This window comes from Lissotriton vulgaris, chromosome 3_1, assembly GCF_964263255.1.
Source record: "Lissotriton vulgaris chromosome 3_1, aLisVul1.2, whole genome shotgun sequence".
In the NCBI taxonomy this organism is placed as follows: domain Eukaryota; kingdom Metazoa; phylum Chordata; class Amphibia; order Caudata; family Salamandridae; genus Lissotriton; species Lissotriton vulgaris.
Genome location: NC_141689.1, coordinates 1,132,025,012 through 1,132,050,115, shown reverse-complemented (window position 1 = coordinate 1,132,050,115; position 25,104 = coordinate 1,132,025,012). Strand labels below are relative to the sequence as shown.

The 25,104-nt window shown below is 44.7% G+C and overlaps 1 protein-coding gene across 1 annotated transcript in view; it reads left to right on the top strand.

Annotated features, from left to right (window-relative positions):
• Positions 1 to 25,104, top strand: part of ENPEP (glutamyl aminopeptidase) — a 354,204-nt gene that overhangs the window by 296,623 nt on the left and 32,477 nt on the right. Inside the window, exons 15-18 of the mRNA XM_086961606.1 lie at positions 9,253 to 9,326; positions 9,525 to 9,626; positions 9,710 to 9,880; positions 16,364 to 16,504. Of these exons, the coding sequence (XP_086817732.1) occupies positions 9,253 to 9,326; positions 9,525 to 9,626; positions 9,710 to 9,880; positions 16,364 to 16,504 (488 nt within the window). The remainder of the gene's footprint in view (positions 1 to 9,252; positions 9,327 to 9,524; positions 9,627 to 9,709; positions 9,881 to 16,363; positions 16,505 to 25,104) is intronic.

Sequence of the window (25,104 nt, the reverse complement as noted above, 5' to 3'; positions counted from 1 at the left end):
GGCGTTTAATGCACCAGTAATTACCGGGTGGAGTATATTCCACCCATCTCAGAGTTTCAACCCCTGCACGCACAGGCAGTTGCGCTGGGGTCAGAAACACCGACTAACTCGTGGCCAGAGATTGGTACTATCCCTGTGTAGCTTTCCAATCACATAAAGTGACCCCCTTAAGAGCAGCTAGACTTTTACGCTCAAGTTTCTCTCCGCTCTTTGAAATCTCTCACTTTGAAGGTACTCCGAGTTTTAGGAATTACTTCCCTTTGGGACTGTGTGCCCTTAATAATTTTATGTCATTTAAATGCTCTTCAAAATCATATTTGTTTTATTGATATCTTCTATGCCAGTTTCAAGATGCTTCTGTGAATGTGTGCTCAAAAATATTAATAATAATAACAGTAATAATAATAATAATAATAATAATAATAATAATAATAATAATAATAACAATAATAAATATCCAATCTCCAAATAATCCAGAAGCATTGCTTTTTGTCAAAGCTGTTTTACAGGCGATACCTATTGCCTCTGCCAGTGCTTTTATAGTATTTGAGCATAAATGGTACTCAAAGGACTTTAGCACTGGGATATTAGTGCCATCTTTTAGGGTTTGGTGGGAGGCCCTCAGACCACCAGGCTGGTAGAGGTCTTTACTTCCACTACCCTGACGGACTACCGACCGCCCTATTTCATAAGGAGCCTTCAAGGAGCTATGACAAACCCCCTGTAGGCACTACAAGTTTGCTGAGTGGCTGCTGTGTTTAATGCGACTGATTAGCACACTATTTTATTTTACAAAAACAAACTCTCAGAGTGGAAGTTTGATTTTATAAAACGAATAACTAACGGCCCAGACATCCAAAGACCTTTTTTCCAGGGCGTGGAGGTCGTTTGTTTTCTGTTCGTCCATGGTGGACTCAAACAGAACAAGTCCATTCTAAATAGGATGAGTGGCCTGATCTACTTGCACCAATGGCCCCAAGTCTGTAGCTGAAGTCAGTGTAAGGTTTCCACTGGAGCATGAAGCAGTGGCACCGCTGGAGAAAACATGATGGTCAGTCCGATTCTAGAGTATGAACACTGTAGGTTTGGTGGACAAGTATACTCTCTCACATTTGTGGCAGAGTAACCTGTCCGCCAGGCTCCAAATGATCCCCTAGTGCTCTGGTTGGTGGCTTTTACTGATGTGTGCTTGTATATTTTTATGTCGAGCTGGAGAAAGCATGCGAAGCATGCTGGAGTCCAGCTTGACAACTATAGCCGCCCGTCTCCTGGGAATCTGAGACAGGGGTCGGGCATGAGCGTCGACTTCACCTCGTGGGCGCGCACGCCCAGCCCGGTGCCGTGCACATCCCCTGCCTCAGATTCCCTGAACACACACATACACACATGCACACGCAGGCAGGGACACACGCAACAGCCACACAGGCACACACAGACACACATACATACACACACACACACACACACACGCGCACCCATCACCCCCCTCACACCCCACTTTTCATGCCTAAGCGCACTAGCGGGCCCCACTCACCGGGCTGCTGTGCGGTGCCGAAACACACCCCGCCTCTCCACTTCACCTGGGCCCCCTCCTGGGACCCGGGACTTCTCTGCATTTCCAACGGTACCGCACGGCTCTCTCTTCCTCATGGGAGCCCCGCATCAACGCGCAACACCGGCCTCTTCCGGCCGCGTCACAGGCTCCGCCCATGTCATGGCCAAGGATGCCTTACTTCCTAGTTTAAATCGAGTCAGCTGCCTGTATCTTGTTTAGGACTTGTGCCCTGACTACGGGAATGGCACAGCACACCGATACTGGGGAATGTCAGCTGCGCTTTATTTCCTGAAGTCAAATGCAGGCCACTGTCTGAGTCGGAGGTCTGGCTTGTGGCAAGGCAGGCTGAAAGGAACAACTATCCGAGCTAGTCTAAAGCACTCACCACCTGCTCCTCCCGCGGCTGAATGAAGCGCAAGCAGTAAGCCGAGAACCAACCACAGAGGGGGGAGTGGGCAACAGTCCCGTCAGCCCGCGCCTCCTCTTCAGCCAAGATCTACAAGGACAGAAGTCACATGCGGAAACAAATTTACTGCCCACTAGGCTAAAGGTAACTCGCAGACATCACAAAGGCGCACCGGAGGGGGGTGGCAGGCCTATGGCCGGCGAACGCCCGGTCCCTCCACCACCCCAGGGAAAGGCGCAAGAAAGCAGGGTTTGTTTCAGAAACTGACAGTGACATTCTCCAGCGTGCTCCCTGCCTACAGCTGGCTAAAATCTGCACACAGGCCAGGAAATCCACGCGCCCACATTAGGCTTTCTCCAAGCAGGGTCATGGCCAAGCATGAAGGGTCCTAGTCGCTCAGTTAACCATTATTTCAATCCAAGGAAATGCTCTTTGAATACATTAAATATATAGCTAACAGGGGGAGCTAATCCGTGTCCCAATCTCGGTTTGCCAAGGTCATTTGACGCAAACGAGACATGGGCTGCTGAAAAGTCTCACTATGGTCTGGATTTTGTCCTTCCTACAACTCCGAATAATCTTTGGAAATATACTGTATCCGTTCAGCTGCATCTCTAAAATGCTCGATCAGCGGATCTGAAACCAGTACTTCCAAAGGAATAGTTCCCGTGAGTTTATTATTGCACCTTTAGATAATGTGATCAAGGCCCGAGAGCATCACAGCACTTTACAGCTGCGAAATTCAGTTAGTAGACACATAGAAGCAACTGCAGACACATCAGTTCCAGTCACATGGATTATTTAAATAGTAAGGACATAGCCCAAGTATATAAAGAAAAGAGGGAGCAATCACTCAGAGCAGGACTAGAAGATCAAGAAACTGCATATAAAATAATGTATGAAGGAAAAATTTGAAAAAGGTAAAGATGGAACTAACCAATACGAAAAGTCCAGAGAATATGGCTATGATTACAAAACTGATTAGATAGAACTGTGTTGAAAAGGTCGTAAAAAAAAAAAATTAATAAATAAAAGTTTAAGTACTTCCATTTTGTGAGAGAATTGCTGGAATGCAGTGCATAGAGGCGTGAATTTCAATTTCTGAAAAAGAGTAACTTGTACTTGTCTTGAGGTTTGAGAAGAACAAACTGCATGCTGCAAAGTGACCAATGGCCTCACAAATTTGAGATTAATAATCAGGTAAAGGAGTGGCCGTGTGCAAGACTTTGATCTAAGTTTTACACATGTATCATGTTTCCATGACAATTAATTTGATTGTAAAACATGGGTAATGTGATCTATTTTTTTCCGTGACAAAGAAACCTGTAATTAAAGGCTCTTTAAACCATTGAATAGGAATGTTGTTCCTTTGTTGGTATATTGAAAGATTAATCTTTTATGAAATAGACAAGAGTAGAAGTAGGAGAAGCAGACTTCCGAAATTATAGACGTTACTTTCAGATGGGGATAGCGAGGAAGCACAGACTTTCACAAACTTGGATTTGTATGTGCTTTAGTAGTTGGAGAATACAAGCAAATACAATGATTCTAACCTGCATTGGGAAAATATTTTGTTGAACAAAACGGCCTACCAACCTGCCATAACTAGTTTTTAATAAAACAGCAAAACTCAGAAGAAAACTGCAGAGAAAGTTTTGGGAGTAGGAGAAAATCTGAAACACTCAATTGAATATCCAGGGCCCATTCTTATAGCAGTTGCAGTTAAAGAAAAGGACAGGATTTATAATTTAAACTGGTTAGTGGCTATATCGCATAACATACTGGACAACAGATAACTACTAAAGTATTTCTTATTCACACTTTCTGTAGAAGTACCACTTTGTAACAGTTTCCAAGCACTTCAGTAGCACATTTAATGAGGAGCAGTCAGTCAAGCAGTTGGAGCAGGACATAACAGGTGGTCTTCGTGTTGTGAAGGTAGGACTGACAGGTAGTCAGCCTATATTTGATTTATAGACCACTTAGGTAATGAGAAGTAAGTTTCACCCAAGCTGTGAAGTATCCAGTTTGTGGGGGCTGGTGCGCCTACATACTCAATATTTCCACATGGCAAAAAACGTTCCTGTTACCAACCAGAGTGAACCGTAGGCTGTAGTAATAGTCACTTGTGGTTGGGAACATGTTGATCATTTCCCAGTTACTGTTGTGCACTAGATGTTTAGCAAAGTGTTAGTTATTGGGCTGGCAAAGCGATTGGGACTCACGGATGGATCAGAGCGTTGATTGGGTGATGTGTGTGTGTGTGCATGCACAGCTAGGAGACGTTTAAGGGGGAGTGCATGGTACGGGCCATGCAATACATACCAGGGACTGCAAGCTTCTTGTGGACTCAGAGCAGGTGCTCAGCCGTGCCCCCAACAGGTTGATATACGCTGTTGGCCCTTCTCCATAAAGAATATTCAGACTGCATGGATGGCAGAGGAAAGACTTTCCTCTTTTGTTAAGCATTGATTTTCCCAAAGTGAGATCAGTGCATTTGTATTCACTGCCACCGCAGCACCACTCAGCACCACCACAGCACCACTCAGCACCACTACAGCATCACTCAGCACCACCACAGCATCACTCAGCACCACCACAGCATCACTCAGCACCACCACAGCATCACTCAGCACCACCACAACATCACTCAGCACCACCACAACATCACTCCGCGCCATCACAGCATCAGTCTGTGCAACCATTGAACAACAACTGGTTCAAATATGTTCTCTCAATGTTTCAAGCTTTATTACAAATGTCACAAAAAGATGTTAATATTTTACTTCTGTTATTGGATTTTCATCACAATAAAATACACTGAACATAATCTTCACAAAAGTTATTTACAAAAGTTTAAGCTATTGCCATTATAAATTACAATCACTTTTTTTTAAGTATTAATTATTTTAAAAGCCATTGTTATTTGTAATATCAATACATCGAAGTCACGTAAATACAAAACTTGTTGCATTACAAATGCTATAGGTGTCACATTTGCAATAGTTATAACTATTGGCATTGTAAATGACAAAGCTAATAATTTAGCTGTTTTCAAAACCAACACATAAATAAAAAAATTGTCATTTACAAGACCAATAGCTCAAACTTTCATAATGCGAGACATTTGCATTGCAATTGCTTGTTAGTATTTGCTCTAGATTATTCACATAGAGACAGAAGGATCCTGCATTTGCAAAGATTATTTGACCTAAATATTTGACTTATTGTGCAATAACTAGGCAGTTTTGTCATATGTAAATCATAAGCTCCACTGCCGGTGTATTATTAGATTTTTCTTTCGTGACTTCATCACCTTTAGAATGAATGACCCAAACGTTGGTGTTACTGAGGGAGCCAGAAGGCCTGTGAATGAATCCCAGTGCGGCTCAGTATGAAGCACTGTTGAAGTGCCCCTGCATTCCAAAGAGAATGCTACCCACTGAGTGGCTGGAATAGAGCAATGTGCCCATCAGCTGCCAAGGAAGTATATGCCTAGTGGCCGTGCTTTAAACAGGCAGTTACAGTCCGGTACTGAGTACCTGCACTTCTTTAATTTGTGAGGGAGAGTACCTGCACTTCTCAGCACTGCTGCAGGGCATTTCGTAGCAGAGTATCTGACCTTCTCAGGAGCAAGCAGGCACTCTAAATAGTGAGTACCTGTACTTCTATATTTATATTTAAAACACTGCCTAGTGGGAACATGCATCAGCCCAAGCACCACCTAAAGGAAGCGTAGAAAGCACACAAACCAGTTAGTAGTCTACATATTTTGCTTTTAATGAGTACAGGTTATCAGAAGGCAAAAGTAGACACTGTGGAAGCCACCACACAGGGATGTGACAGACGGTATAGCTTTTGCGGCATGACTGACTCACTCTATAATTCATAATTGTTCAACTTGGCTCTGATCCAAAAAACTCTGCACCCGTTCATTGGCTGAGAGTTAAGACCCCCACAAAGTCTAGTGCAGTCAATGACAGCATTTGCCTTAAGGAATCCCTCAGCTCTCCTCCCTTAAATAATTTTTTTCACACCCTGCCAGAACAGGAGGTGAAGTCTGAATGTGCCAGTTAGCACAGTAAGCAGAGCTGAGTAGCCCACACACCTACAAACGACCCCTGTGCGCTGTACACGCACTCATAATGTAGCCTGACACTACTCAGCTACGCAAGCAGTGATGGGAGTCTCTTCTTTAGCCCTGAAAGGTAGTTTTGACTTTCAGCGACCTTGTTTTTACATAAGGTGCATGCGTACAATAAATATTTATGTGAAGGTCTCTGGTGCATTAGCTCATAAGTTCTTTTCTGAAACGTGATGTACGCAAGGATGGCCGCCAACACTTGGGCATGGAAGAACGAACTTGGCATGGCTATACTCCCTCGCAATCTCCTTCCATAATAATCTCTTCTTCCTTTATCGACGAGGGGGCAGTAGGGAAATTACTATTGAAATCTGGCGTCAATCATCTTCATCATCTATGTGTCATGGGGAAGTTTAACTCCCTAGATCAATTCAAGGCAGGTAGAGGGACCAATCCCCTGGACATGTTCAAATATATTATTATACGGTATACAATATGCAAGGCTATGCCCATCTTCAGAAATTAACCTATTGAGTACAAACCTTTGACACAAATTATACCATCTACGGACTCTCAGCATTGGGTGACTAGATCATATTCCCTGGCAAACCAGGCTTCTGGTAAGAGGATAGATAATATCAGATTAACTTGAGAATAAGATGTTAATAGTGAAATCTCAGTGGATTGTTGGATATAATGTTGCACTAAAACAGCATGTGTCTCTATTCTTACATATGGCATATTAAACATCAAAAAGATACATAGGATTGACCCAGGTAATATCCATGAGTGTCTCCAGGTGCAATGCAGCATAAGCAGACTTCACACACTTAGCCTGGCTATCCCCCAGCATACGCAACTACTGGAAGCAAATTATACACACACTGTTGTCAATCTTTGAACTTCAGCTAGAGTGGTTCCTGCAGCAGTTATGTGAGGTTAATTCTTCAATGCACCAGGTCCTTTGCTGCGCTGACTCTTCTGTTGCCCAAGCACGGCATAGCTGTGTCTTGGTATAGATGTCCAATCCCTACAGGGAAGGCAAGGATCAGAGCCATGTCAACCAGTAATAAGAAGGTTGAGACGTAATGCCTTGTTACAACCCATCTTCGCCAGACCCAAGGACATCTGGGTTCCTTCTAGATCCAATCTTGTAATGATTGTGACCAACCTGAGTCATCACCCAGCACTCCACAGCATGGACACCAGCAGTGACCCAGAACGATATCCACATGATACCCTGAAGCTGACCTGTAAGGGAGTAATCCTCTACAGGATGCCACCGCGAGACAACCTGAGTTAAGACGGCTAAGCTCACCTCTTCATTGTATACCTTTGTAGATCGTAGGGAAGTGACTATAAAGTGTATACGGAATACGGAAAATGAATAACTTCAGTATAAATGGGGAAAAAATCCCCACTACTAACACTTTTTCATACCTTGGGGTCCTCTTAGACCATAAATTATCCTGGGGCCCTGCAGTCTCAAAAAAGAAGGGCGAAGCAACACGGGTAAATGCGGCCATACTTGGCTTTGCAAGAAAAATTGGGAACTGTCCAATGGCCGCTTTGCTCAAATTATATCATGCAAAAAGTGTTGCTGTCGCCTGTTATGGAAGCGAGCTATGGGGCTACCGCAAGATAAAGGACCTAGAGGTCACAGAGAATATTGTTTTGAAAAAAATACTGAGGTTGCCAGGGGGTATTGGGAACTTCTCGGTACACGAAGAGTTGGGGGTTCCCTACTTAAGTGATAGAATAGCTGTAAGTCCGGTTCTATGTTGGATGAACTGTTGGCTTAACCCCGATATTCCGCTCACCCATGCTATTTTGAAAGAAGCCTTAACACTAGATGGGAGGTTTAAAGTTCCGTGGTTGAAGTACATAAAGGACTGTCTGGTGGCAATTGGCCGTCTTGATTTGTTTTTTGCTCCTAACTTGATCACAAAACCCGATGTTATCTTGGTAAAAAACGCCATATTATTATTAAGATGTACAGACCGTGAAGAGATTGAGATACAGAAGGGCAGTGTCAGGAAACACCTACTTCTTAAAACCTGCCCACGCATGGAACCTTATCTATCATGGCCTATGACTGGCTATGAACGTTTTCTCCTGACAAGGTTCCGTTTTGATCTATTTCATCTCCTATTGGCGGTCCCAAGTGGGGCACAACGGGGTGAAGTGTTGCCAGCTTGTGGCTGCGACGGGAAGTCTCCTCAAGACTTGGCACACTTCCTTTTTATTTGTCCATATTATACCATACCACGGAAACTATTTCTTAAACCATGTCTTAAAAAATTGCAGTTTACACAAATCAAACCCGCACTTTATTACCTTCAATTACTGAACTCTGATTGCACTTTATTTGTCTGTAACTTTTTTTAAAAAGCCATCTCTTTCAGGAAAAGTATGGATGGTTAATCACGCTGTGAATGTTTTAGGTATTTTATCTTTAAAATCAATATAGTAATTTATGTTTTTATTATATACTGAACATGATTTTGCTTAAACTGCCCGTTGCTCTTCTCTTTTATCTTGTACTGTATGCTGTGTCCTTTATATGTCATATGAAATGAATTACCTGGTTTGTTTTTAATTGATTACTTAAGTGATGTACTTTTATGATTGTAAAACATACATTCGAATAAAGACTTTTGACTATGACTATGACTATAAAGTGTGCTAAACATAGCACCTGTGGTGTACAGGATACATGGGAGATATCCCAGACAGGACAAAGGTACTTAAGAATTGTTCTGTCACATCGGGACAGGCGTTATTGAATTGTTATTTTTAGTGATTTTGATGTTTTCTTTTCTTTTACATGATTGTGTTCTGAAAGAACGAGTTAGTAATTGTCTTTTGTTTTTGGGTGAAAGGTGCCTGGTTTAAAGTATTGCAGAAGATAAGTGCAAATTTTACTGTTAAATTACGATGTAGTAAACAATTAAAAGAAGAAAAAAAGAATGCGAAGCACTAAGATGAGATTTTTTTTTTTAAAAAAAGGTACAGTTATTTTTGGGACTTTCACTTTATTGAGTGGGTTGAGGTGTTGGCACAGGTTAAAGTTACAATCTTGAATATCAGATACATGACTACCAGTACATACAATGGGTGTTTTCTTTTACCTTGAATGCCAGATACATGACTACCAGTGCATATTAATATGTGAAAATAAACAATAAGACTTGTTTTTATTATTAGGAATATTTACGGAAACAAGTTAAACCTATTGTGGACAAACTTGGTTGGAACGATACTGGAACCCATTTGCAGAGGTTTGTGGTTTTATAAAACGATATAACTTACTTCTTGCAGCTGTTTCTTACCTGTATTTTGGAAAAGGCTACATCAAGTGTTGTAAAAAAATTCATGAAATAAAGGGTTGTTTTGGTAGCGAAATATTGATTTTTGTAGAAATTTGTAGAGAATAACACTCCATTTTAATATACTGACTGCATGACTTCTTCTTACAGGTTACTTCGTGCCTCTGTTCTAAGTCTAGCTTGCAAAATGGAAGATACAGAGGCTCTGGGTAATGCAACTGCCTATTTCCACAAATGGTTAAATGGAACAAGGTATCTAATAATTAAATTTACTAGAAGAAATTCATGTGTTAGAAAAGTTGAGCAGTGTAAAATGAGTGTATTTTCTCTTTCAGCATTCCAGTCAATCTGAGGCTCCTGGTTTACCGCTATGCAATGAAAAACTCTGGAAATGAGACCTCGTGGAACTACATGTTTCAGGAGTACCAGAGCACTACCCTTGCTCAAGAAAAAGATAAGTTGATGCATGGCCTGGCGTCTGTCAACAGCATCCCTCTTTTGGACAGGTAAGCTAAACATTTGCTTAATGCAAGCTCCTATTTTAAGGGCTCCCCATACAGCATGTTGTCCCAGGTGCAAATTCTGTACTCAGTAAATATCGTTAGCATGAGTTTCAGAGTATTTATCGGATGTGAAATGTGTTCAACATTCCAAATCATGCACTCCTCAATGGAGAATGGTATAATAATAATTCATGTTATTTCCCGATCTGAGGCTCCCAAAAACCTAACGTGAGCCATTTTCTCACCCAATTTGCTTCAGATTTCACCTGGTAGAAAAACTGGGCAGGCTAAAACCTACATTTTGTGCAATTTGTGGAAAGAGTTTTATCCTGATTCATACAAAAAGGGGATTGGTGCGCACATTAAAATCAAAGGGTCAAAATGATTCTCGAAAAGGTTTTAAAAAATCCATCTTAATCTGAAACATTTCTCACCTATCCCTAATGGGTTTTAGGAAATAGGATTACAAAAGTACAATCTTTATTATTTCAGGGATAGGATAGGTGTCCCTACAATTATATACCAGGGAAAAACAAGAATGGTGGGTACTGCTGGCTGTTGGTCTAAGTATAGTCTTTGGTGAACTGATGCCACCTTTACACAATATTAGTGTTCACAAACTCCTCCTAACATATTGTTTACCAGAAATATGTTAAAAATACAATCTAAAGAAACAAACAATAGCATCTAAAAAGATTCCCAGTAATGCCAAAGCCTTTTTACTTGTAATGGCATTTATAGTTTTAGATTAACTAAACCTTCCCCAAGAGCACAAAAAATCTAAGTCCTATACTCCAGTGAAAACATCCATGATGTCTTGCACAAATAATTTAGGGCCTGATTTAGATTTTGGCGGACAGGTTAATCCGTGACAATGGTGAGGGATGTCTGTCGAAATATAAATTCCATAATATCCTATGGAGTTTATATTTCGGCGGACGGGATATCCATCACCGATGTTACGGAGTAACCCATCAGCTGAAATCTAAATTAATTTATTTATTTATTTGTGTCATTTGTAGAGCACATGACTCACCGCACATGGGGTATCTCCGTGCTATAAATGCAGCCGGTATAGAAACTGGGGATTTTACCAAAAGAGTATGGTCTTCAGTTTTTTGCGAAGCTGAGATAATTGGTGCGGAGGCGAATGTCTAATGGGAACTTGTTCCAGTATTGTGGCGCCAGATGGAAGAATGATTTACCTCCCAATCTGGTTTGTTTGATTCGTGGGACGGTGAGGAGACCTTTCCCCTTATAGCAGAGAGTCCGCGTGGGAGAGTGTCTAGTCAGTTTGTTTGAAAGGTACACGGGGCCTAGTTGGTTAAGACTCTTGAACACCAGGCAGCAAATTTTGAATTTAATTCTTGAGCGGATGGGCAGCCAATGGAGTTTGTGCATTAGGGGTAGTGAGGGGGTGCAATAGGGTGAGCTAGTTACCAGACGGGCTGCTGTGTTCTGCACTACCTGAAGGCCATCCAGGTCGGATTCCTTGGCCCGCAATCAGCAGGGCATTACTAAAGTCCAGACGACTGAGGACCAGGGCATGGACCAGAGTTTTCCGGGTGGACGAGGGGAGAAAATGGAAGACTCTGCGGAGAAGACTTAATGCATGAAAGCTGGCACGTTCATTGAGGTTGAGTTTGTTATCAATTAGGACTCCTAGGTTTTAATTATTAGTTTGGGGGAAGGTGCCTGGACCATTTCTTCCGGCCACCAACTGGGGGACCAGGTCGATACAGCATCTCTAAAGAGCATTATCTCCGTTTTACCGGCATTTAGCTGGAGAAAGTTCCTGCTCATCCAAGTTGTTATTGTCCTCATACCTTTTAGAAAGATGTTTTTAATATTCGGGGTGTTTTTGTCGAAGGTGAGGAGAAGCTGTGTTTCATCAGCGTAGGTGAGTGGGGAGAACCCACTGTCCCTGAGAATGGTAGTGAGTGGTGCTACGTAAATGTTAAATAGCGACGGGCTGAGACATGAGCCCTGCGGTACTTCCTTGGTCGCTGGGGTGGTTTCTGAGCTGAAGGGACCAAGTTGAACAGTTTGTGTTCTTCCATTGAGGAAGTCCCTGAACCAATCAAGTGCAGTGCCCTGGATCCAACTGTTTCCAGTCTGTCCAGCAGGATTTGGTGAGAAATGGTGTTGAATTCGGCAGAGAGGTCGAGCAGTACAAGAATGACCGCTCGACTTGCATCCGCCTGCATCCCGATGTCATTGATCACCTTAACCAGGGCAGCTTTGGTACTGTACTTGGGGCGGAATCCTGATTGTGTGGAATCGAGACAGTTGGAGGATTCTAGAAAGTTGGTGAGGTGTGTGTTAATGTGTTTTTCTAATAATTTGCTGTAGAGGGGGAGTAGTGATATTGGTCGATAATTGGTGATAATGTCAGGAGACAATTTGTTATTTTTTCTGATGGGCATTATTTGGGCCGCTTTCCATTCAGCTGGCAGCTTGCCTTCACTGATGGAACTATTCAGGACTACGCAAAGGGGAGCAGCCAGGTCGGCTGCGAGTTTTTGTTGCCACTTTGGCTGGGAGAAGGTCTTTGGGAGAGCCTGATTTGGCTGAGGTGAGTAGGGATTCAGTATCTGAAATGGTCAAAAAGGGGAATCTATCCAGGGTGTTGAGGCTGGGTGGTGTCTGAATGGGGTCAGTTACTATGTTCAGATTGAGATTCGTATGTGAAATAGATATTTTCTTATAGATTTCATCGATTTTATGGGAGAGGTGATTGGAAATTTCATCACTTAGGAGCTGAGTGGGTTCTTCAGCGGGGCTGCAGGTAATGGGGTTGATGAGACTGTTAAGGACCTGGAAGAGGGTTTTAGGACCATTCCCGGCTTGCTCCAGTTGGGTGGCTATGTGCTTTTTCCGGGCTGTTTTGAGATTTTTGTGGTAAATATCAAGGGCAGCCTTGAATTTCCCCTTGTCACAGGCATCCTTAGTGCGGCGCCAGCGGCGTTCTAGCTGTGTACATGTGCTTTTCTCTTCTCTGAGCGTAGAAGAATACCAGGGGGTCTGGATGCGTTTGGGTGCGTGGGAGGGGTGTTTAAGGGGGATGGTGGAATCAATAGTGGATCTTACTGCAACATCTAGGGCCATAAGGCGTTTGTCTACTGTGTCTGCGGTAGACTCCTCAGGGGGGAGAACTGTTCATGAAACAGATCAGGGGATAGTGTGTGCCATTGTCCATGAGCCTGTCTGGTGGGGTTTTTCTTGACTGCGTGTTCGAGTGGGCCGTTAAGGTTGAAATTGATTAAAGAGTGGTCTGACCATAGGAGAGGGCTGGTGGTGTTATAGATTGTATCTGGAGAGTTGGAGAAGACTAGGTCTAAAGTGTGGCCTGCAATATGTGTAGGTGCTCTGTTGATTTTGGTCAGACCTAGGGCAGTCATTTCTGACAGGAGGGCGGCTGTTTCTGGGTCTTCGGCAATCTCGCTGTGGATATTAAAATCCCCTAGCAGAAGGAATTTGTTTGATGATATGGCATGAGGGGCGATCATGTTAATTAGAAGGGGTAAGGAGGGGAGAAGTGGTCCAGGCGGGCGGTAAACCAAGGCCCCTTTCCAGCTTAGCTGAGAGTGAATATCTTATCTGAAAATGAGGATTTCTATGGTGTTGTTGCAGAGTTGGTCTATCTAAATGGCCTTAATAGGGTCTTTATAAATAATGGCAATGCCACCTTCTCTTTTGCGCGGTCTATGTGCCTTTAGTATGCGATAGCCATCTGGGAGTGCAATGGCGATGGCTGGGGTGGAGGCTGGTTTAAGCCATGTTTCGGTAAGAAAGCCGATATTAGGGCAAGAGGAGGACAAGAGGTCCCAGATGTTGATAGCGTGCTTGGGAAGAGAGCAGACGTTAGCTAAGAAGCAATTCCAGCTAGCTTTCTTAGTGTCTGCAGGGGCGGGCGGGTTCTTAGTGGAGGGGCTGTGATGATTCCCTGGAGGTATGGTCTGAAATTTGCAGTTGGTGCAAGCAAGGGGGTCTTCCAACACCACAGGAAATTTGTGCCTGCATAGTGAGGGTCTGGTGGGAAAGGTGGGCAAGGAGATAGGGTTCCTGAGAGCGGTTAGCTCCTGTCTGGTGTACTTGTAGGTTTGCTTAGGTTTGTTGGGCTCTTTTGATATCAAGAAGCTAGGGTTCCTGTCTCCTGTCGGCGTCCTGGCGCGGACGGGCGCAGATGGGCTTGCCTTTGGCGCGCCCGTCGCACGCGTCCGCTGCACGTAGCTGCCAGGCTGCCTTTTGTACTGTGCCTCCCCCACCTCTAGCCCGGAAGTGCTGCCTGCCGAGCGATCCATCCACAACAATCGGGGAAACCCCATGGTGGACCCGGGACCGTGCACTCAAAGGGGCGTCAGAGGAGGTAAGGATTGTGCAAAGGGAGAGATTTACAAAGTAGGCAAATAGCGAAGTAAACGTTTTTGTTAAAAAGGGTTTTTGATGATTACCCAAAAGTTAAAAATGACAGCGTCCTTGTCAGCATGCATCTAGTCAGCTCGCTGCCGGGCTGCCTTTTGTACTGTGCCTCACCCACCTCTAGCCCGGAAGTGCTCTTGATCTTTCATACAGAATATTTAATGAAACAATCTGTATACTTGAAGATTCATTTCATTGCTAAGCTGAAACCAAATGCAGTTGTGGATCCTTTTTTATAATTGTTTATTAAGACTATTGATGGCAGGCATTCTTGGGTACTTAATTTTCAAAAATCATATCATGTCAGTGTAAAATGCTTTCACTTTTAGCCTGTACCATAATATTATGGATTTTATTTTGAATTACAGAATTTTCCCAATGTTTGTTTGTAATGCTTATGACGCTGATGCCGCCACCTTTGTCTGTGGGTTTATGTGCAGTTTTCAAATTGGTCTGTGGCCTCTGAAATGCTTGTCTTCCATTCATCTTGATATGAGCCTCTCATTTGATCATAGATAATACCTTCAAAGTAAGTAATTAAAAAGTAAAGATTTCCACTGGTCCTAAATTACTGGAAGACTTTAATAGCTAATTTGGGCAAAGCCTAGCAGCATTCTTTGCTTCCTGTCTAGTATTTAGATGGTGAAGAAGCTCGGCTTATTTTCTGATAATATTTTAATTGTTCAATGTTAAATTCAAAATGTAACTGTAAGCTGTACTATGAAATATGGACAGCTCAGCTTATCCATTTCCACGTTTACACTTTTGATATTCCTGAACATTATTCCCAGATATGTGCTCAACTTTAATTCCATTTGAAGAATCGATGAGAGTTTATAATTTTGCCCTTGATGAAGTTGTGAAATTATTAGTTTTTGGTGGATGCTCCCCTGCTAGAATACTTCTGCAAAAAGTAAATTTACAATTAGGTTAGAGCAAAGTCAATGACATATGGAGATTTGTTCAAAATAAAGATACTAGTGGCAACAGCTCTTAAGTCCATTTTCCTTATTTTTTTGGAATCATTGTTTGGGAAATATTCCACAAATGTCATCCAATTAGAAAATGTCTTTACTAATTGTCTTGAAGTGTGCAGAAACGATGTACCTCAATTTCACAGAACCCATATTTCCTATCTATAGCCTTTGGTGAAATATTCCGTTTTTTCTGGCCCCATCATTTACAGCAATGTTTAGAATATATGACATGTTTTGTGATTTAAATTGTGGATAATGGGATGGGGAATAGAAAGAGCCATGCATTCACATCTATATTAATTTAGGATACGTTTGAAATCATTGGAGTATTCCTCATAGAATTCAACAGATCAAAGATTACCTCTTATTCTGCAATTGTGGGTGTTTCTCAAAATCTCTGACCTGACATAGTAACAAGCTGTGTTAGGTTCCAAAATATGAATAGCTTAGATAATTTATATCAAGCTTCTCTGTAATTAAATATCTCTTGGTGCTTAAATAATGTTTGTTATTAGTCTGTTCAATGGCAGATATTGCATTTGAGAAGCCGGTTAAATGCACCACATATAACTATTGTTGCAAGCCTTAGAACAGCAAGATTTTCTGACTCTTTTGAAAACTGAGAAAGTTGATCTAAAGTTGGGTTGAAATAATCATATAAACTAACAAAATATTAATACGAGTCCTAGTTCAATAATATTGAATTGGTATTAAGTGCAGAATACTGTCTTACATTAAAAATAAATAAGGACATGTAAGGTGATGTGTATGGCCCTTTAATAGCATTTCAGAAGATAAGGCAGCAATCTGTATACTCACTAGTCCACAAAGGTAGTTAGTTTTAGGAATTAATAAGAGATAGTTTATAACAAAAGTCAAAATGTGAAGCTCAAGTTGTAATACTATTACAAATAATAGACTGTAAAAGCAGGTGAAATTACTTTAGTATGCCATTTACAATAAGCGTATTTACAAATTATTCTTGGGCATATGTATGATTACCTTTGAAAAAATATAATTTGAAATCAAAGAACAAGAAGAACACACCCATACATTTTCTCTTCATTTTGCTTATTTTTTCTCCTAGGTATTTGAACTACCTTTACAACACAAGTCTTATCAAAAGCCAAGATCTGTTCACTGTCCTAGGGTATATATCACAGAACAAATATGGGAAAATCATGGCATGGGACTGGGTGCGACTTAACTGGGACTTCCTAGTGAGCAGGTATGTTACAATTGCCATATATCAGTATTTGTTGTTTAAATTGCCCTGTAAACCACCTAGAAAACAATTCACATGGGAACAGAGGAGACAGATGCTATATTTTTCAATTTACGTTTGATTTTTGGATTTCTCTTTTAGAAAGTAGTTATAAAGTGACGGATGTCAACAGCGATTGAGTTTTAGAACTAACATTAGATTCACACTTAGCTAAAAATGTATCTGCAGAGCCTTTTGGAGATGAGAGGGCTTCCTTTAGAAGCAAATAGTGACTTTGCATATTCTTCCATACTAGGCACTATAGCTAGTCACATTAGTACGTCCGATCACCTGAGGAGTACTAGAGCTACGAGCAGAGCAACAGTTTCAAAATTGTGACCTGTTTGAAATATATTTAATTGATTACAGTACTTATTTCATGTTTGCAGCAGGAACATCAATCAATCAGTATCAATCAGTGTTAGAAATGGGGTTTCTGGTTGGCTAGGGTATGCACCTAAGCCAGGCAGAACCACCACTCTAGTCAGGGCAAGGGAGTTACACACTGAAGATAACGCCTGCTCACCCCCTTGGTAGCTTGGCAGAGCAGTCAGCCATATCCCAGGGGCAATGTGTAAAGCACTTCCTCAACACACACTCACCAGCCACACACTAGGCACACCACAAAAAGAAACTCCACATAAGGTTATATAAAAATATCCTTTGTATTATTCTTTAAACACATTAGACCACAATCACATAAATCATTGTGCTGCTAGGCCCATGTCATGCATTCACACAGAATCACATACATCACTTGGCCATTCGGGCCATTGTCATAACAACCCCAGCAGTGCACTACAGTAAATACCTGTAGAGTGCACACATCATAGCAAGATCATTATTGACATTGTACATACCACCATCATATAAATCACTGTACCCATGGTATTTTTTATGCTTAAAATGATACGGAAGATTCTCCCTTTCCTACCCGAGAGCAGTAAAAAAACAGCTATTACAGCATTAGTGTTGTCGCGTCTAGACTATTGCAACAGCCTACTTTTGAATGCTCAACAGGGGCTTCCTAATAAAATGCAGGTGTTTCAAAATGCGGCAGCCAGACTGCTGACGGACATACCAAAGTATGCCTCCATCTCCGCCGAAATTGTCAAATTACATTGGCTGCCAGTACGGAAGTGGATCTCTTTTAAAGCCCTATGTTTGGTCTTCAAGACCTTACAAGGCCTCGGGCCGGCCTGCCTTAAGCAGTACTTTCAATGGTATCTTCCTCCCAGACACTTGAGGTCAGCTGGGCCGTGCCTAGTCAAAGTTCCTTGTGTAAAGAAGGCACAGTGGGGAGGCAGGAGCTTCGTTTTGGGGGCAACGAAGGCCTGGAATGCCTTGCCCTTTGCCTTGAGGAACATGACAGATCTGATGACCTTTAGGAGAGGTATTAAAACCTGGCTGTTTACACACTAACCTGATTCTGGCTGACCCTCTAGGAGTATTTATCTAGCGCCAGGACACCTCGGGTAACAGCGCGCTGTATAAATGCAAAAATAAATAAAGAAATACAAAACCGTGGCAGGGTAACACCGCATACACATTCACATCAGGGCATACACTGCAAAATATGGCCCAGGAATCATAAGCAGGGTAGGAAATATGAGGATCACCAGCACACCCCTTATCAGGGGTTACCACAACACTAAGAGCGGCACTTGTGCTCCTACAACACTTTACGTAGTAACTGTCTCTTCCCTCGTAGGTTTCTGGGATACCTGCCAGCCTGTAGCAGGGAATACGGTACTTTTAGATTCCTGACAGAGTGCATGGTCCCCTGCCCTTCTATCAGGGACAATATGGCACTTGCTCGGAAAGTTCCTTATTCCCCAAACGGAAACCTCCGTGGAGGATTCCTCTGTGATGGGCATCCAACAAGAGAAATGCCCCCAAGGTATGTGTACCCCATGGGGTGTGGTTTGCAGCTGTAGCAGGTTAGGGAGCCCTCTCTTGGTAGCTCCTGACTGCCCGCTCCTGAATAACCAAAGGCCTACATGGAGGGTCAGTCCTCCTCTGGCTGACCGGGTGTCTGTACCGAGGGCAAAGAAAAATGTTGCTGCCAATGACGGTGGGGAGATCTCCCTGGGTCCCTCGCAGCAGTATGCCAACAAATTCAGCTGCCCATGAACGTGCGTTGCAGTTGCTCCCCCCATAGCCTTCCTGCAGTCACCGCGGACTTCACTTCCCCCACACAGGGAATGAGCCTTGGACTCCCCTTCACCTCCCGGCAGCTCAGTCACTGCTACAGCAACGTGGTCCCAGCACCTTTGCTGGAATGGCTTTACTTCCTGCCGTGCAGCTTCGGCCGGTATTGTGGCTCCGCCCTCCACAGGCAGGGTTAGACTTCCCTCTCTCCCAACAAGGGAGGCACGGGGTCCTGTGTTTAGCGTAAAGCACAGTGCCCGATGTTGGCTGCCTTGCAGGGAGGCATGGCGGCCCGCTCACAAACAGCGCTGAATACCGCAGCTCTCCAGACAGCACCCATGCCCCAATAAAGCACCCACCAGGCACTGGAGGACAAGGAGGAGCTCTCAGCAGGCTCTGGGGGGTGAAACAGGGTTCCCCACCTACTCTCTCCTTGGAAGTGCTCTCCACGAGCTGTATGTGGGGGGCATGCTACTTAGTCTGAGGAGAAAACTAGGGCAGAGAACAGGGCACAGGCAGGCCAGCACGCAGGGTCACTTAGCTGAATGGCAGTTCCTTCAGCCACCCAGCAAGCAGCAGGTAGTCCCAAATAGGGGTTCCTCCTGGCACACAGCAGTCCTCTGGTTACAAGTCCCATGCTGTGACTTCCGTTTTTCATGAGGTCACAGCCCCTGTTCTGGGGGCACTTCAGACACATTGTAAAAGTGCACAACACCCCAAGTTCACCTTGTAAGCCTTGGCCCCAGACACACCACAGGGGTGGAGACAGCACTGTAGAAGGCAGGCACAGCCCTATTCAGGTGAATGTGCAATTCCTACCACCATTCAAAATGCAGACCAGGCCTATTCAGGTGCAAGGGAAACTCAACCTGCTACTGTATATTCAGCCAAGGTCTATTCAGCCTAGCACTGTGTCACCCAGGCAGGGCAGGACACACCTCAACCCTCCCAGGGACTGGCTGGAGTGAATGCACAGCCCCTGTCTCCTGTCAGTCAAAACCAGACAGTCAATACATACACAGGCAGAGCACAAAGACGGATAATCACACAGAAATGCCCACTTCTAAAAGTGGAATTTATAAAATAGTAATATTAAATCTGCTTTCAGCAGTAAACCAAATGTATCCCTATTATTCCAAACATACCAAACATGGTCACACTATCCCTCTCAGTTCAAAAATTACCACTGTAGCACATATCAGGGAATCCCCGATGCAACCCTATGAGAGGGCACCCTCACTGCAGTGAGAAACCAAATAGGCTGTTTGTCACCACAAGTACATGCTGCACAGTTAAGGCACATGTCATACCTTCTACCTAGACAGCACCCTGTCCATAGGGATAGCTAGGGCCTACCTTAGAGGTGACATATATGTAGTAAAAGGGGAGTTGCAGATGTGGCAACCACTTTACATGCCACACCACTGCAGCCATGAATTGCGCACACAGGTCCTGCAGTGGCAGACGGCTGAGACAAGTTTGAAAGGCTACTTCGGTAGGTGGAGCAAGTAGCGCTGCAAGCCCACTAGTAGCATCTAATTTACATGCCCTGGGTATGTGGGATACCGAGATTTACAGGAAAATTAAATATGCCAAACAGGTGTAGACCAAGCTTGCCAAGTTTACAAGAGAGAGCCCATGCTCTTTAGCACTGATCAGCAGTGGTAAAGTGACCAGAGTCTTAAAAAAACCAACAAAAGGTCAGAGAAAATACAGGAGGAAGGCAAAAAGTTCTGGGATGACCTTTCAAAAAGAGCCAAGTCCAACAATCAGTAATCTTATAAAGCGTGGCTACACGCCAGTGAGCGTCTCACGCTGCTGAGTGAGAAGGGGGAGGATGGGGGGGTCTGTGGTTCAGTCGAAGAGCCAGGTCTTGAAGTTATTCCTGAATTGTGGCAGCGATGGTGATTACCTGAGGTCCAGAGGCCAGGCGTTCCAGGTCATAAGTCACTAGAAACTCAGTTAATTACAAGCTTTTCACTTCCTGTGTCTGTTGTAAATCGAACATTTTTATCAAGCATCCGGGAGAATGGCAAAATGTTTGGGGAGGGAGGAGTACTTGGCCGCTCACCATCAGCATTTTGCCTCACCGAAGCCAGAGCACTTAACGAATATTCTTGAGATAGTACTTATCGGTGGGAATGCGACTAGGTCTATTTGGTGCATATCTTTTCATCATAGTCTTTATTTATTATTTGCATTAATCATCTTTAAAATATAAATCAGTAAAATACACACTAATTAAAAAGAGAGAGTCATTAAACTAACATCCCCTGGCATCACAAGATTATTCATGAAGCACTTAACTCTTTAACATGATCTGCACACACAATAATTATAAAAGCCTGTCCACACACTGATATATAATGGATCCTTTTAGGTATACATTTCAGAGGGGGGCATGGCCTAGCCAAATGGCCAACAGGACGTGAGCCTCCTTAGCTCTCCGTCCGTCCACCTGAATATCCTGCATTTCTCTTTGATACCCCACTATAATCCTGACTTCTGCTTGGGGGAAGACATATGGAGCCCCCCTGGGTCTAACGGATCGGTCCTGGGCGGTCTGTGGCCCGGCGCCGCGCAGAGCGTGAAAGTGCGTAGTGTCGCTCGAGCCTATGCGGGATGACCCGCTGCATCCGGAAGCTTTGCTGGATGAGCCCCCTTCTTGTGTCCCCTGACTGTTTGGCTGCCGCCAGCTGTGATTGACGGCCTTGGAATCCTGGCAGTGAAGCGCAGCGCACTCTGCCCAGAGTGCATGGCCTGCCTGAGAGCTTGATGGCAAAGCGGCCTCATCTTGACCCCCGCCTGAGCGAGAGAAGTGCTCCTGTGGCGCACTGCCTGTTATCCGTTCTCTCCAATTTTTTGGAGGTGAATGAACGTCTTCACCCCTCTCAAACGGGATTTAGAACCCACAAGGCACAGAGACAGCCTTGTTAGCTGTGGTCGAAGAAGCTAGGAAAATTTTAGACAGTGGCGGGTACGCAGCTATCATATTACTCGACCTCAGTGCGGCCTTCAACACTGTTAATCATCAACTTCTGATTACAAGACTTAGAGAGATTCGGGTGACAGACATTTTACTCAAATGGGTTGAGTCTTTCCTGGTAGACTGGTCTTTCAGGTCTTTGAGGGTAATGTTAGCTCCGAAAGAATGCCATTACGATGTGGGGTGCTGCAGGGCTCCTCCCTGAGCCCCACTCTTTTTAATGTCTATCTGCGCCCGCTGGCCGAAATAGTTAAACCCTTTGGGGCTAACATCATCTCCTATGCTGATGATACTCAGCTGATTGTATCCCTCAACAGTCTGGACAATGCTAAGAGCAATTTGGCCATCTGTCTGGAAGGGATCTCCGCATGGATGTATGACTCCTTCCTCAAGCTGAACGCAGCCAAAACTGAGCTGATGCTCTTGGGTAAAACCACTAATATAGACATCAACGCCCTCTGGCCGAAATGTTTAGGGGTGATGCCTACCCCCAAGACTCAAATAAAAAGTCTTGGGGTGTGGCTGGATCACAGCCTGAACTTTAAGGAACAGGCATGCAGAGTGGCAGGTACCTGCTAAGGCATTTTAAACATGATCAGGATAGTTCTTCCACTTTTGCCGTTTTCTGCCAGGAAGCTTTTGGTGCAAGCCTTGATTTCCTCGAGGCTAGATTATGCCAATGTGCTATACCTAGGGTCTCCAGCCGCAACCACTAACAAATTGCAAACGGTTCAAAACTGTGCTGCACGACTGCTGATGCAGGTTCATAAGCAGGAACCAGCTAAACCTTACATTATATCCCTGCATTGGCTTCCAGTGGCTGAGAGAATTCAGTTTAAGGCTTTGTGTATTGCCCATAAGGCACTCTGAGCTACGGCCCCTCCATTTCTTCAGTCCATTATCTCCCCATACCTCCCTAAAAGATCTTTGCGCACTGAGAAAACACATCTAGCAATAGTTTCTAGAGTATACCGAGTTCGGAGTGGGGGACGTCTTTATTCTCTCCTCTCGGCCAAATGCTGTAATCAGCTCCCAGATCATATCCGACTCGAGGTCAATCATCTCTCCTTTCGCAAACAGCTGAAGACTCTGCTGTTTTCTGGAACTCTCTGATCGTTTGATTGTGTGATGGCTTTGTCTCTAGTGCTAGGAGGCCTTTGGTAGCCATGCGCTTTACAAATGACAATTCATTCATTCATTCATCGGCATTAGGGAGCAGACAGCGGGGATGCAAGGTGTGGCGGCCTGGGCGCCTGGTTGGTGCTGGTGAGTGGGCTTGGGGCGGGCACAGCTCCCCCTGTCAGGACCTGGAGGGGGGCGCGGTCCGCTTTGGGCCTGTTCGGGGTCCCTGGAAGCTGTGCCTGCGCTTGGTTACCTCTCCACCCCCGGAGCTGCAAGACTTGTGCTGGGGCATGCTGGCCCACGGGGTGGTTCGTGTGTGGGGGGTCATTGTCCATCGGGCCCCCTCCCTCCCCCTTCTTGTGCTCAAAGGCCTGAATACTACTGAACTGTGGGGGCTGAAGACATCTACACTGTCATGCTGGCTCGGCTGCGGTGCCCCTAGTAAGCGTATGGGACTTGCAAAAAATTTGCAGCACTTAATTGAGGACCTAAAGAGAGGGGCACGACAGGGAGCAGCCTGAGAGCTGCATTTGACCGCACATTATTTTGCCCCGCCCACGCTCACTGCCTATGTGGATTGCAGTGCCCTAGTTCTGGCCTGCTGATCTGAGTTTCTACATGTGTGGACTTGCTAGGGCAGGTTTGCAACTGGGCTTGGTTTGCTGTGCTGTGACAGAGGGGCAGTGTATGCCATTTATCTGGATTGAGGACACTGTGCGTGGAGGGAGGTCCCTGTGTGTGTTATTGTATCTGCTGGCCTAGATTCATTAGTGGACCCTCGCTAAGGAGACTCCTCTGGTGTGTGCATTGCGTCAATGGGCAAAGACAAGCCCCAGAAGACGACTGGGCCGATTACCATCACGCAGTATACTATGCCAAGGCACAAAACACCCCCCACCCCCGTGACAGACTGGGGGGACGGAACGGGATTCGGGAAGGAAGGCGCTGGAGGACAGAATAGATACTGTCTCTGTGGATGTGAACCTACTATGCGCGGACCTCCGGAAGATAGCTGATAAAGTCACGAGTGCTGAGGGGCATATAGCAGAACTGAAAGGAGAGGTTTTTACCCTCAAGCAGCAGGTGGCACAGATAACTCAGATAACTGTGGTTACGAGGGCCCTGGAGAGTCATGCTGAGGAGGCGGAGGGGAGGGCGAGATGCAGCAATATTCGAGTGCTGGTCATCCCGGAAAGGGCGGAGCTGGGGGAGGCAGAACAGTTCCTGGAGCGCTGGAGTCATACCCAGCTGTGCCCCGAGGAATTGTCGATGTTTTTGAGATTGAGAGAGCGCATAGGGCTCTCGACCCTCACCCGCTCCTGGGGGCGCAGCCTCGAGTTATCATAGCTTCAATTCTCAACTATCGGGATAGAGACTGCATTCTGAGTGCGGCAAGGGAAGACCAGAACCTCCAGTATGAAAATAATGAAGTGACTATATATCCAGATTACACTAAGCAAGTTCAGGACCTTCGGAAATCCTTCCTCGCAGTGAAGCGTAAGCTGCGAGACCTGAACATGCAATATATGCTCCAGTATCCTGCCAAGCTGAAGGTGATTTCGGGGGGTAAGGCGCAATTCTTTGACTCCCCGGAAGATGTTTGGGAGTGGCTGGAGATTCGTGGAGATGGATTTCCACCTGGAGAAGCAAGGGGCCAGAAGCGATGATGAGAGACACGACCGGGCGGGGGCCGGCGACGGCAGCAGCGTCGAACGGAATCACAGAATGCTCCGGAGGTGTCGCAGAGGAGGATAACGGTGGGTAAGGATGGAATGCTGCAGTATAATCCCCTTGTGGAGAGTGCTGCGTAGGTCGACTTGCTGGGAGCTGAACCAGATACGCAAGACCAGACTCTGCCACTAACAATAGACATTCTCTCCCGAGACTTTGTTGGAGGATCTTCCTGGGGGTGTCAATGAAAGTTATTAATCCTTGACTACTGGTTTACAGCACTGCTCGCTGACTTAGGACTACTACACAGGAGTGCAGTAATGCTGTATGGTGTTGTTTGTTGCTCTGGGATCTGGATGTGGGGGGGGATAGCGCTACTTGTAGGGTTGACGGGACCCAGGGGAGGGAATATTGCCTGAATTTCAGTATATATGAAGCAGGTGTATTTCAGAATGGCAGTGGGACTCTGGATCTGTGGTGGGTGGGTGAACCGGGATGCAATACTTTTTTGTTGCCCCTGTTGAGTTTAGTGGGATGCTGTGCACATCTTTGAATGAGCAATGGGTGGGCAAAATCGTCTGTGATGATAGTCTAGCATTGTTCGTGGGTGGGGGGAGTGGGAACTTGTTGCTTT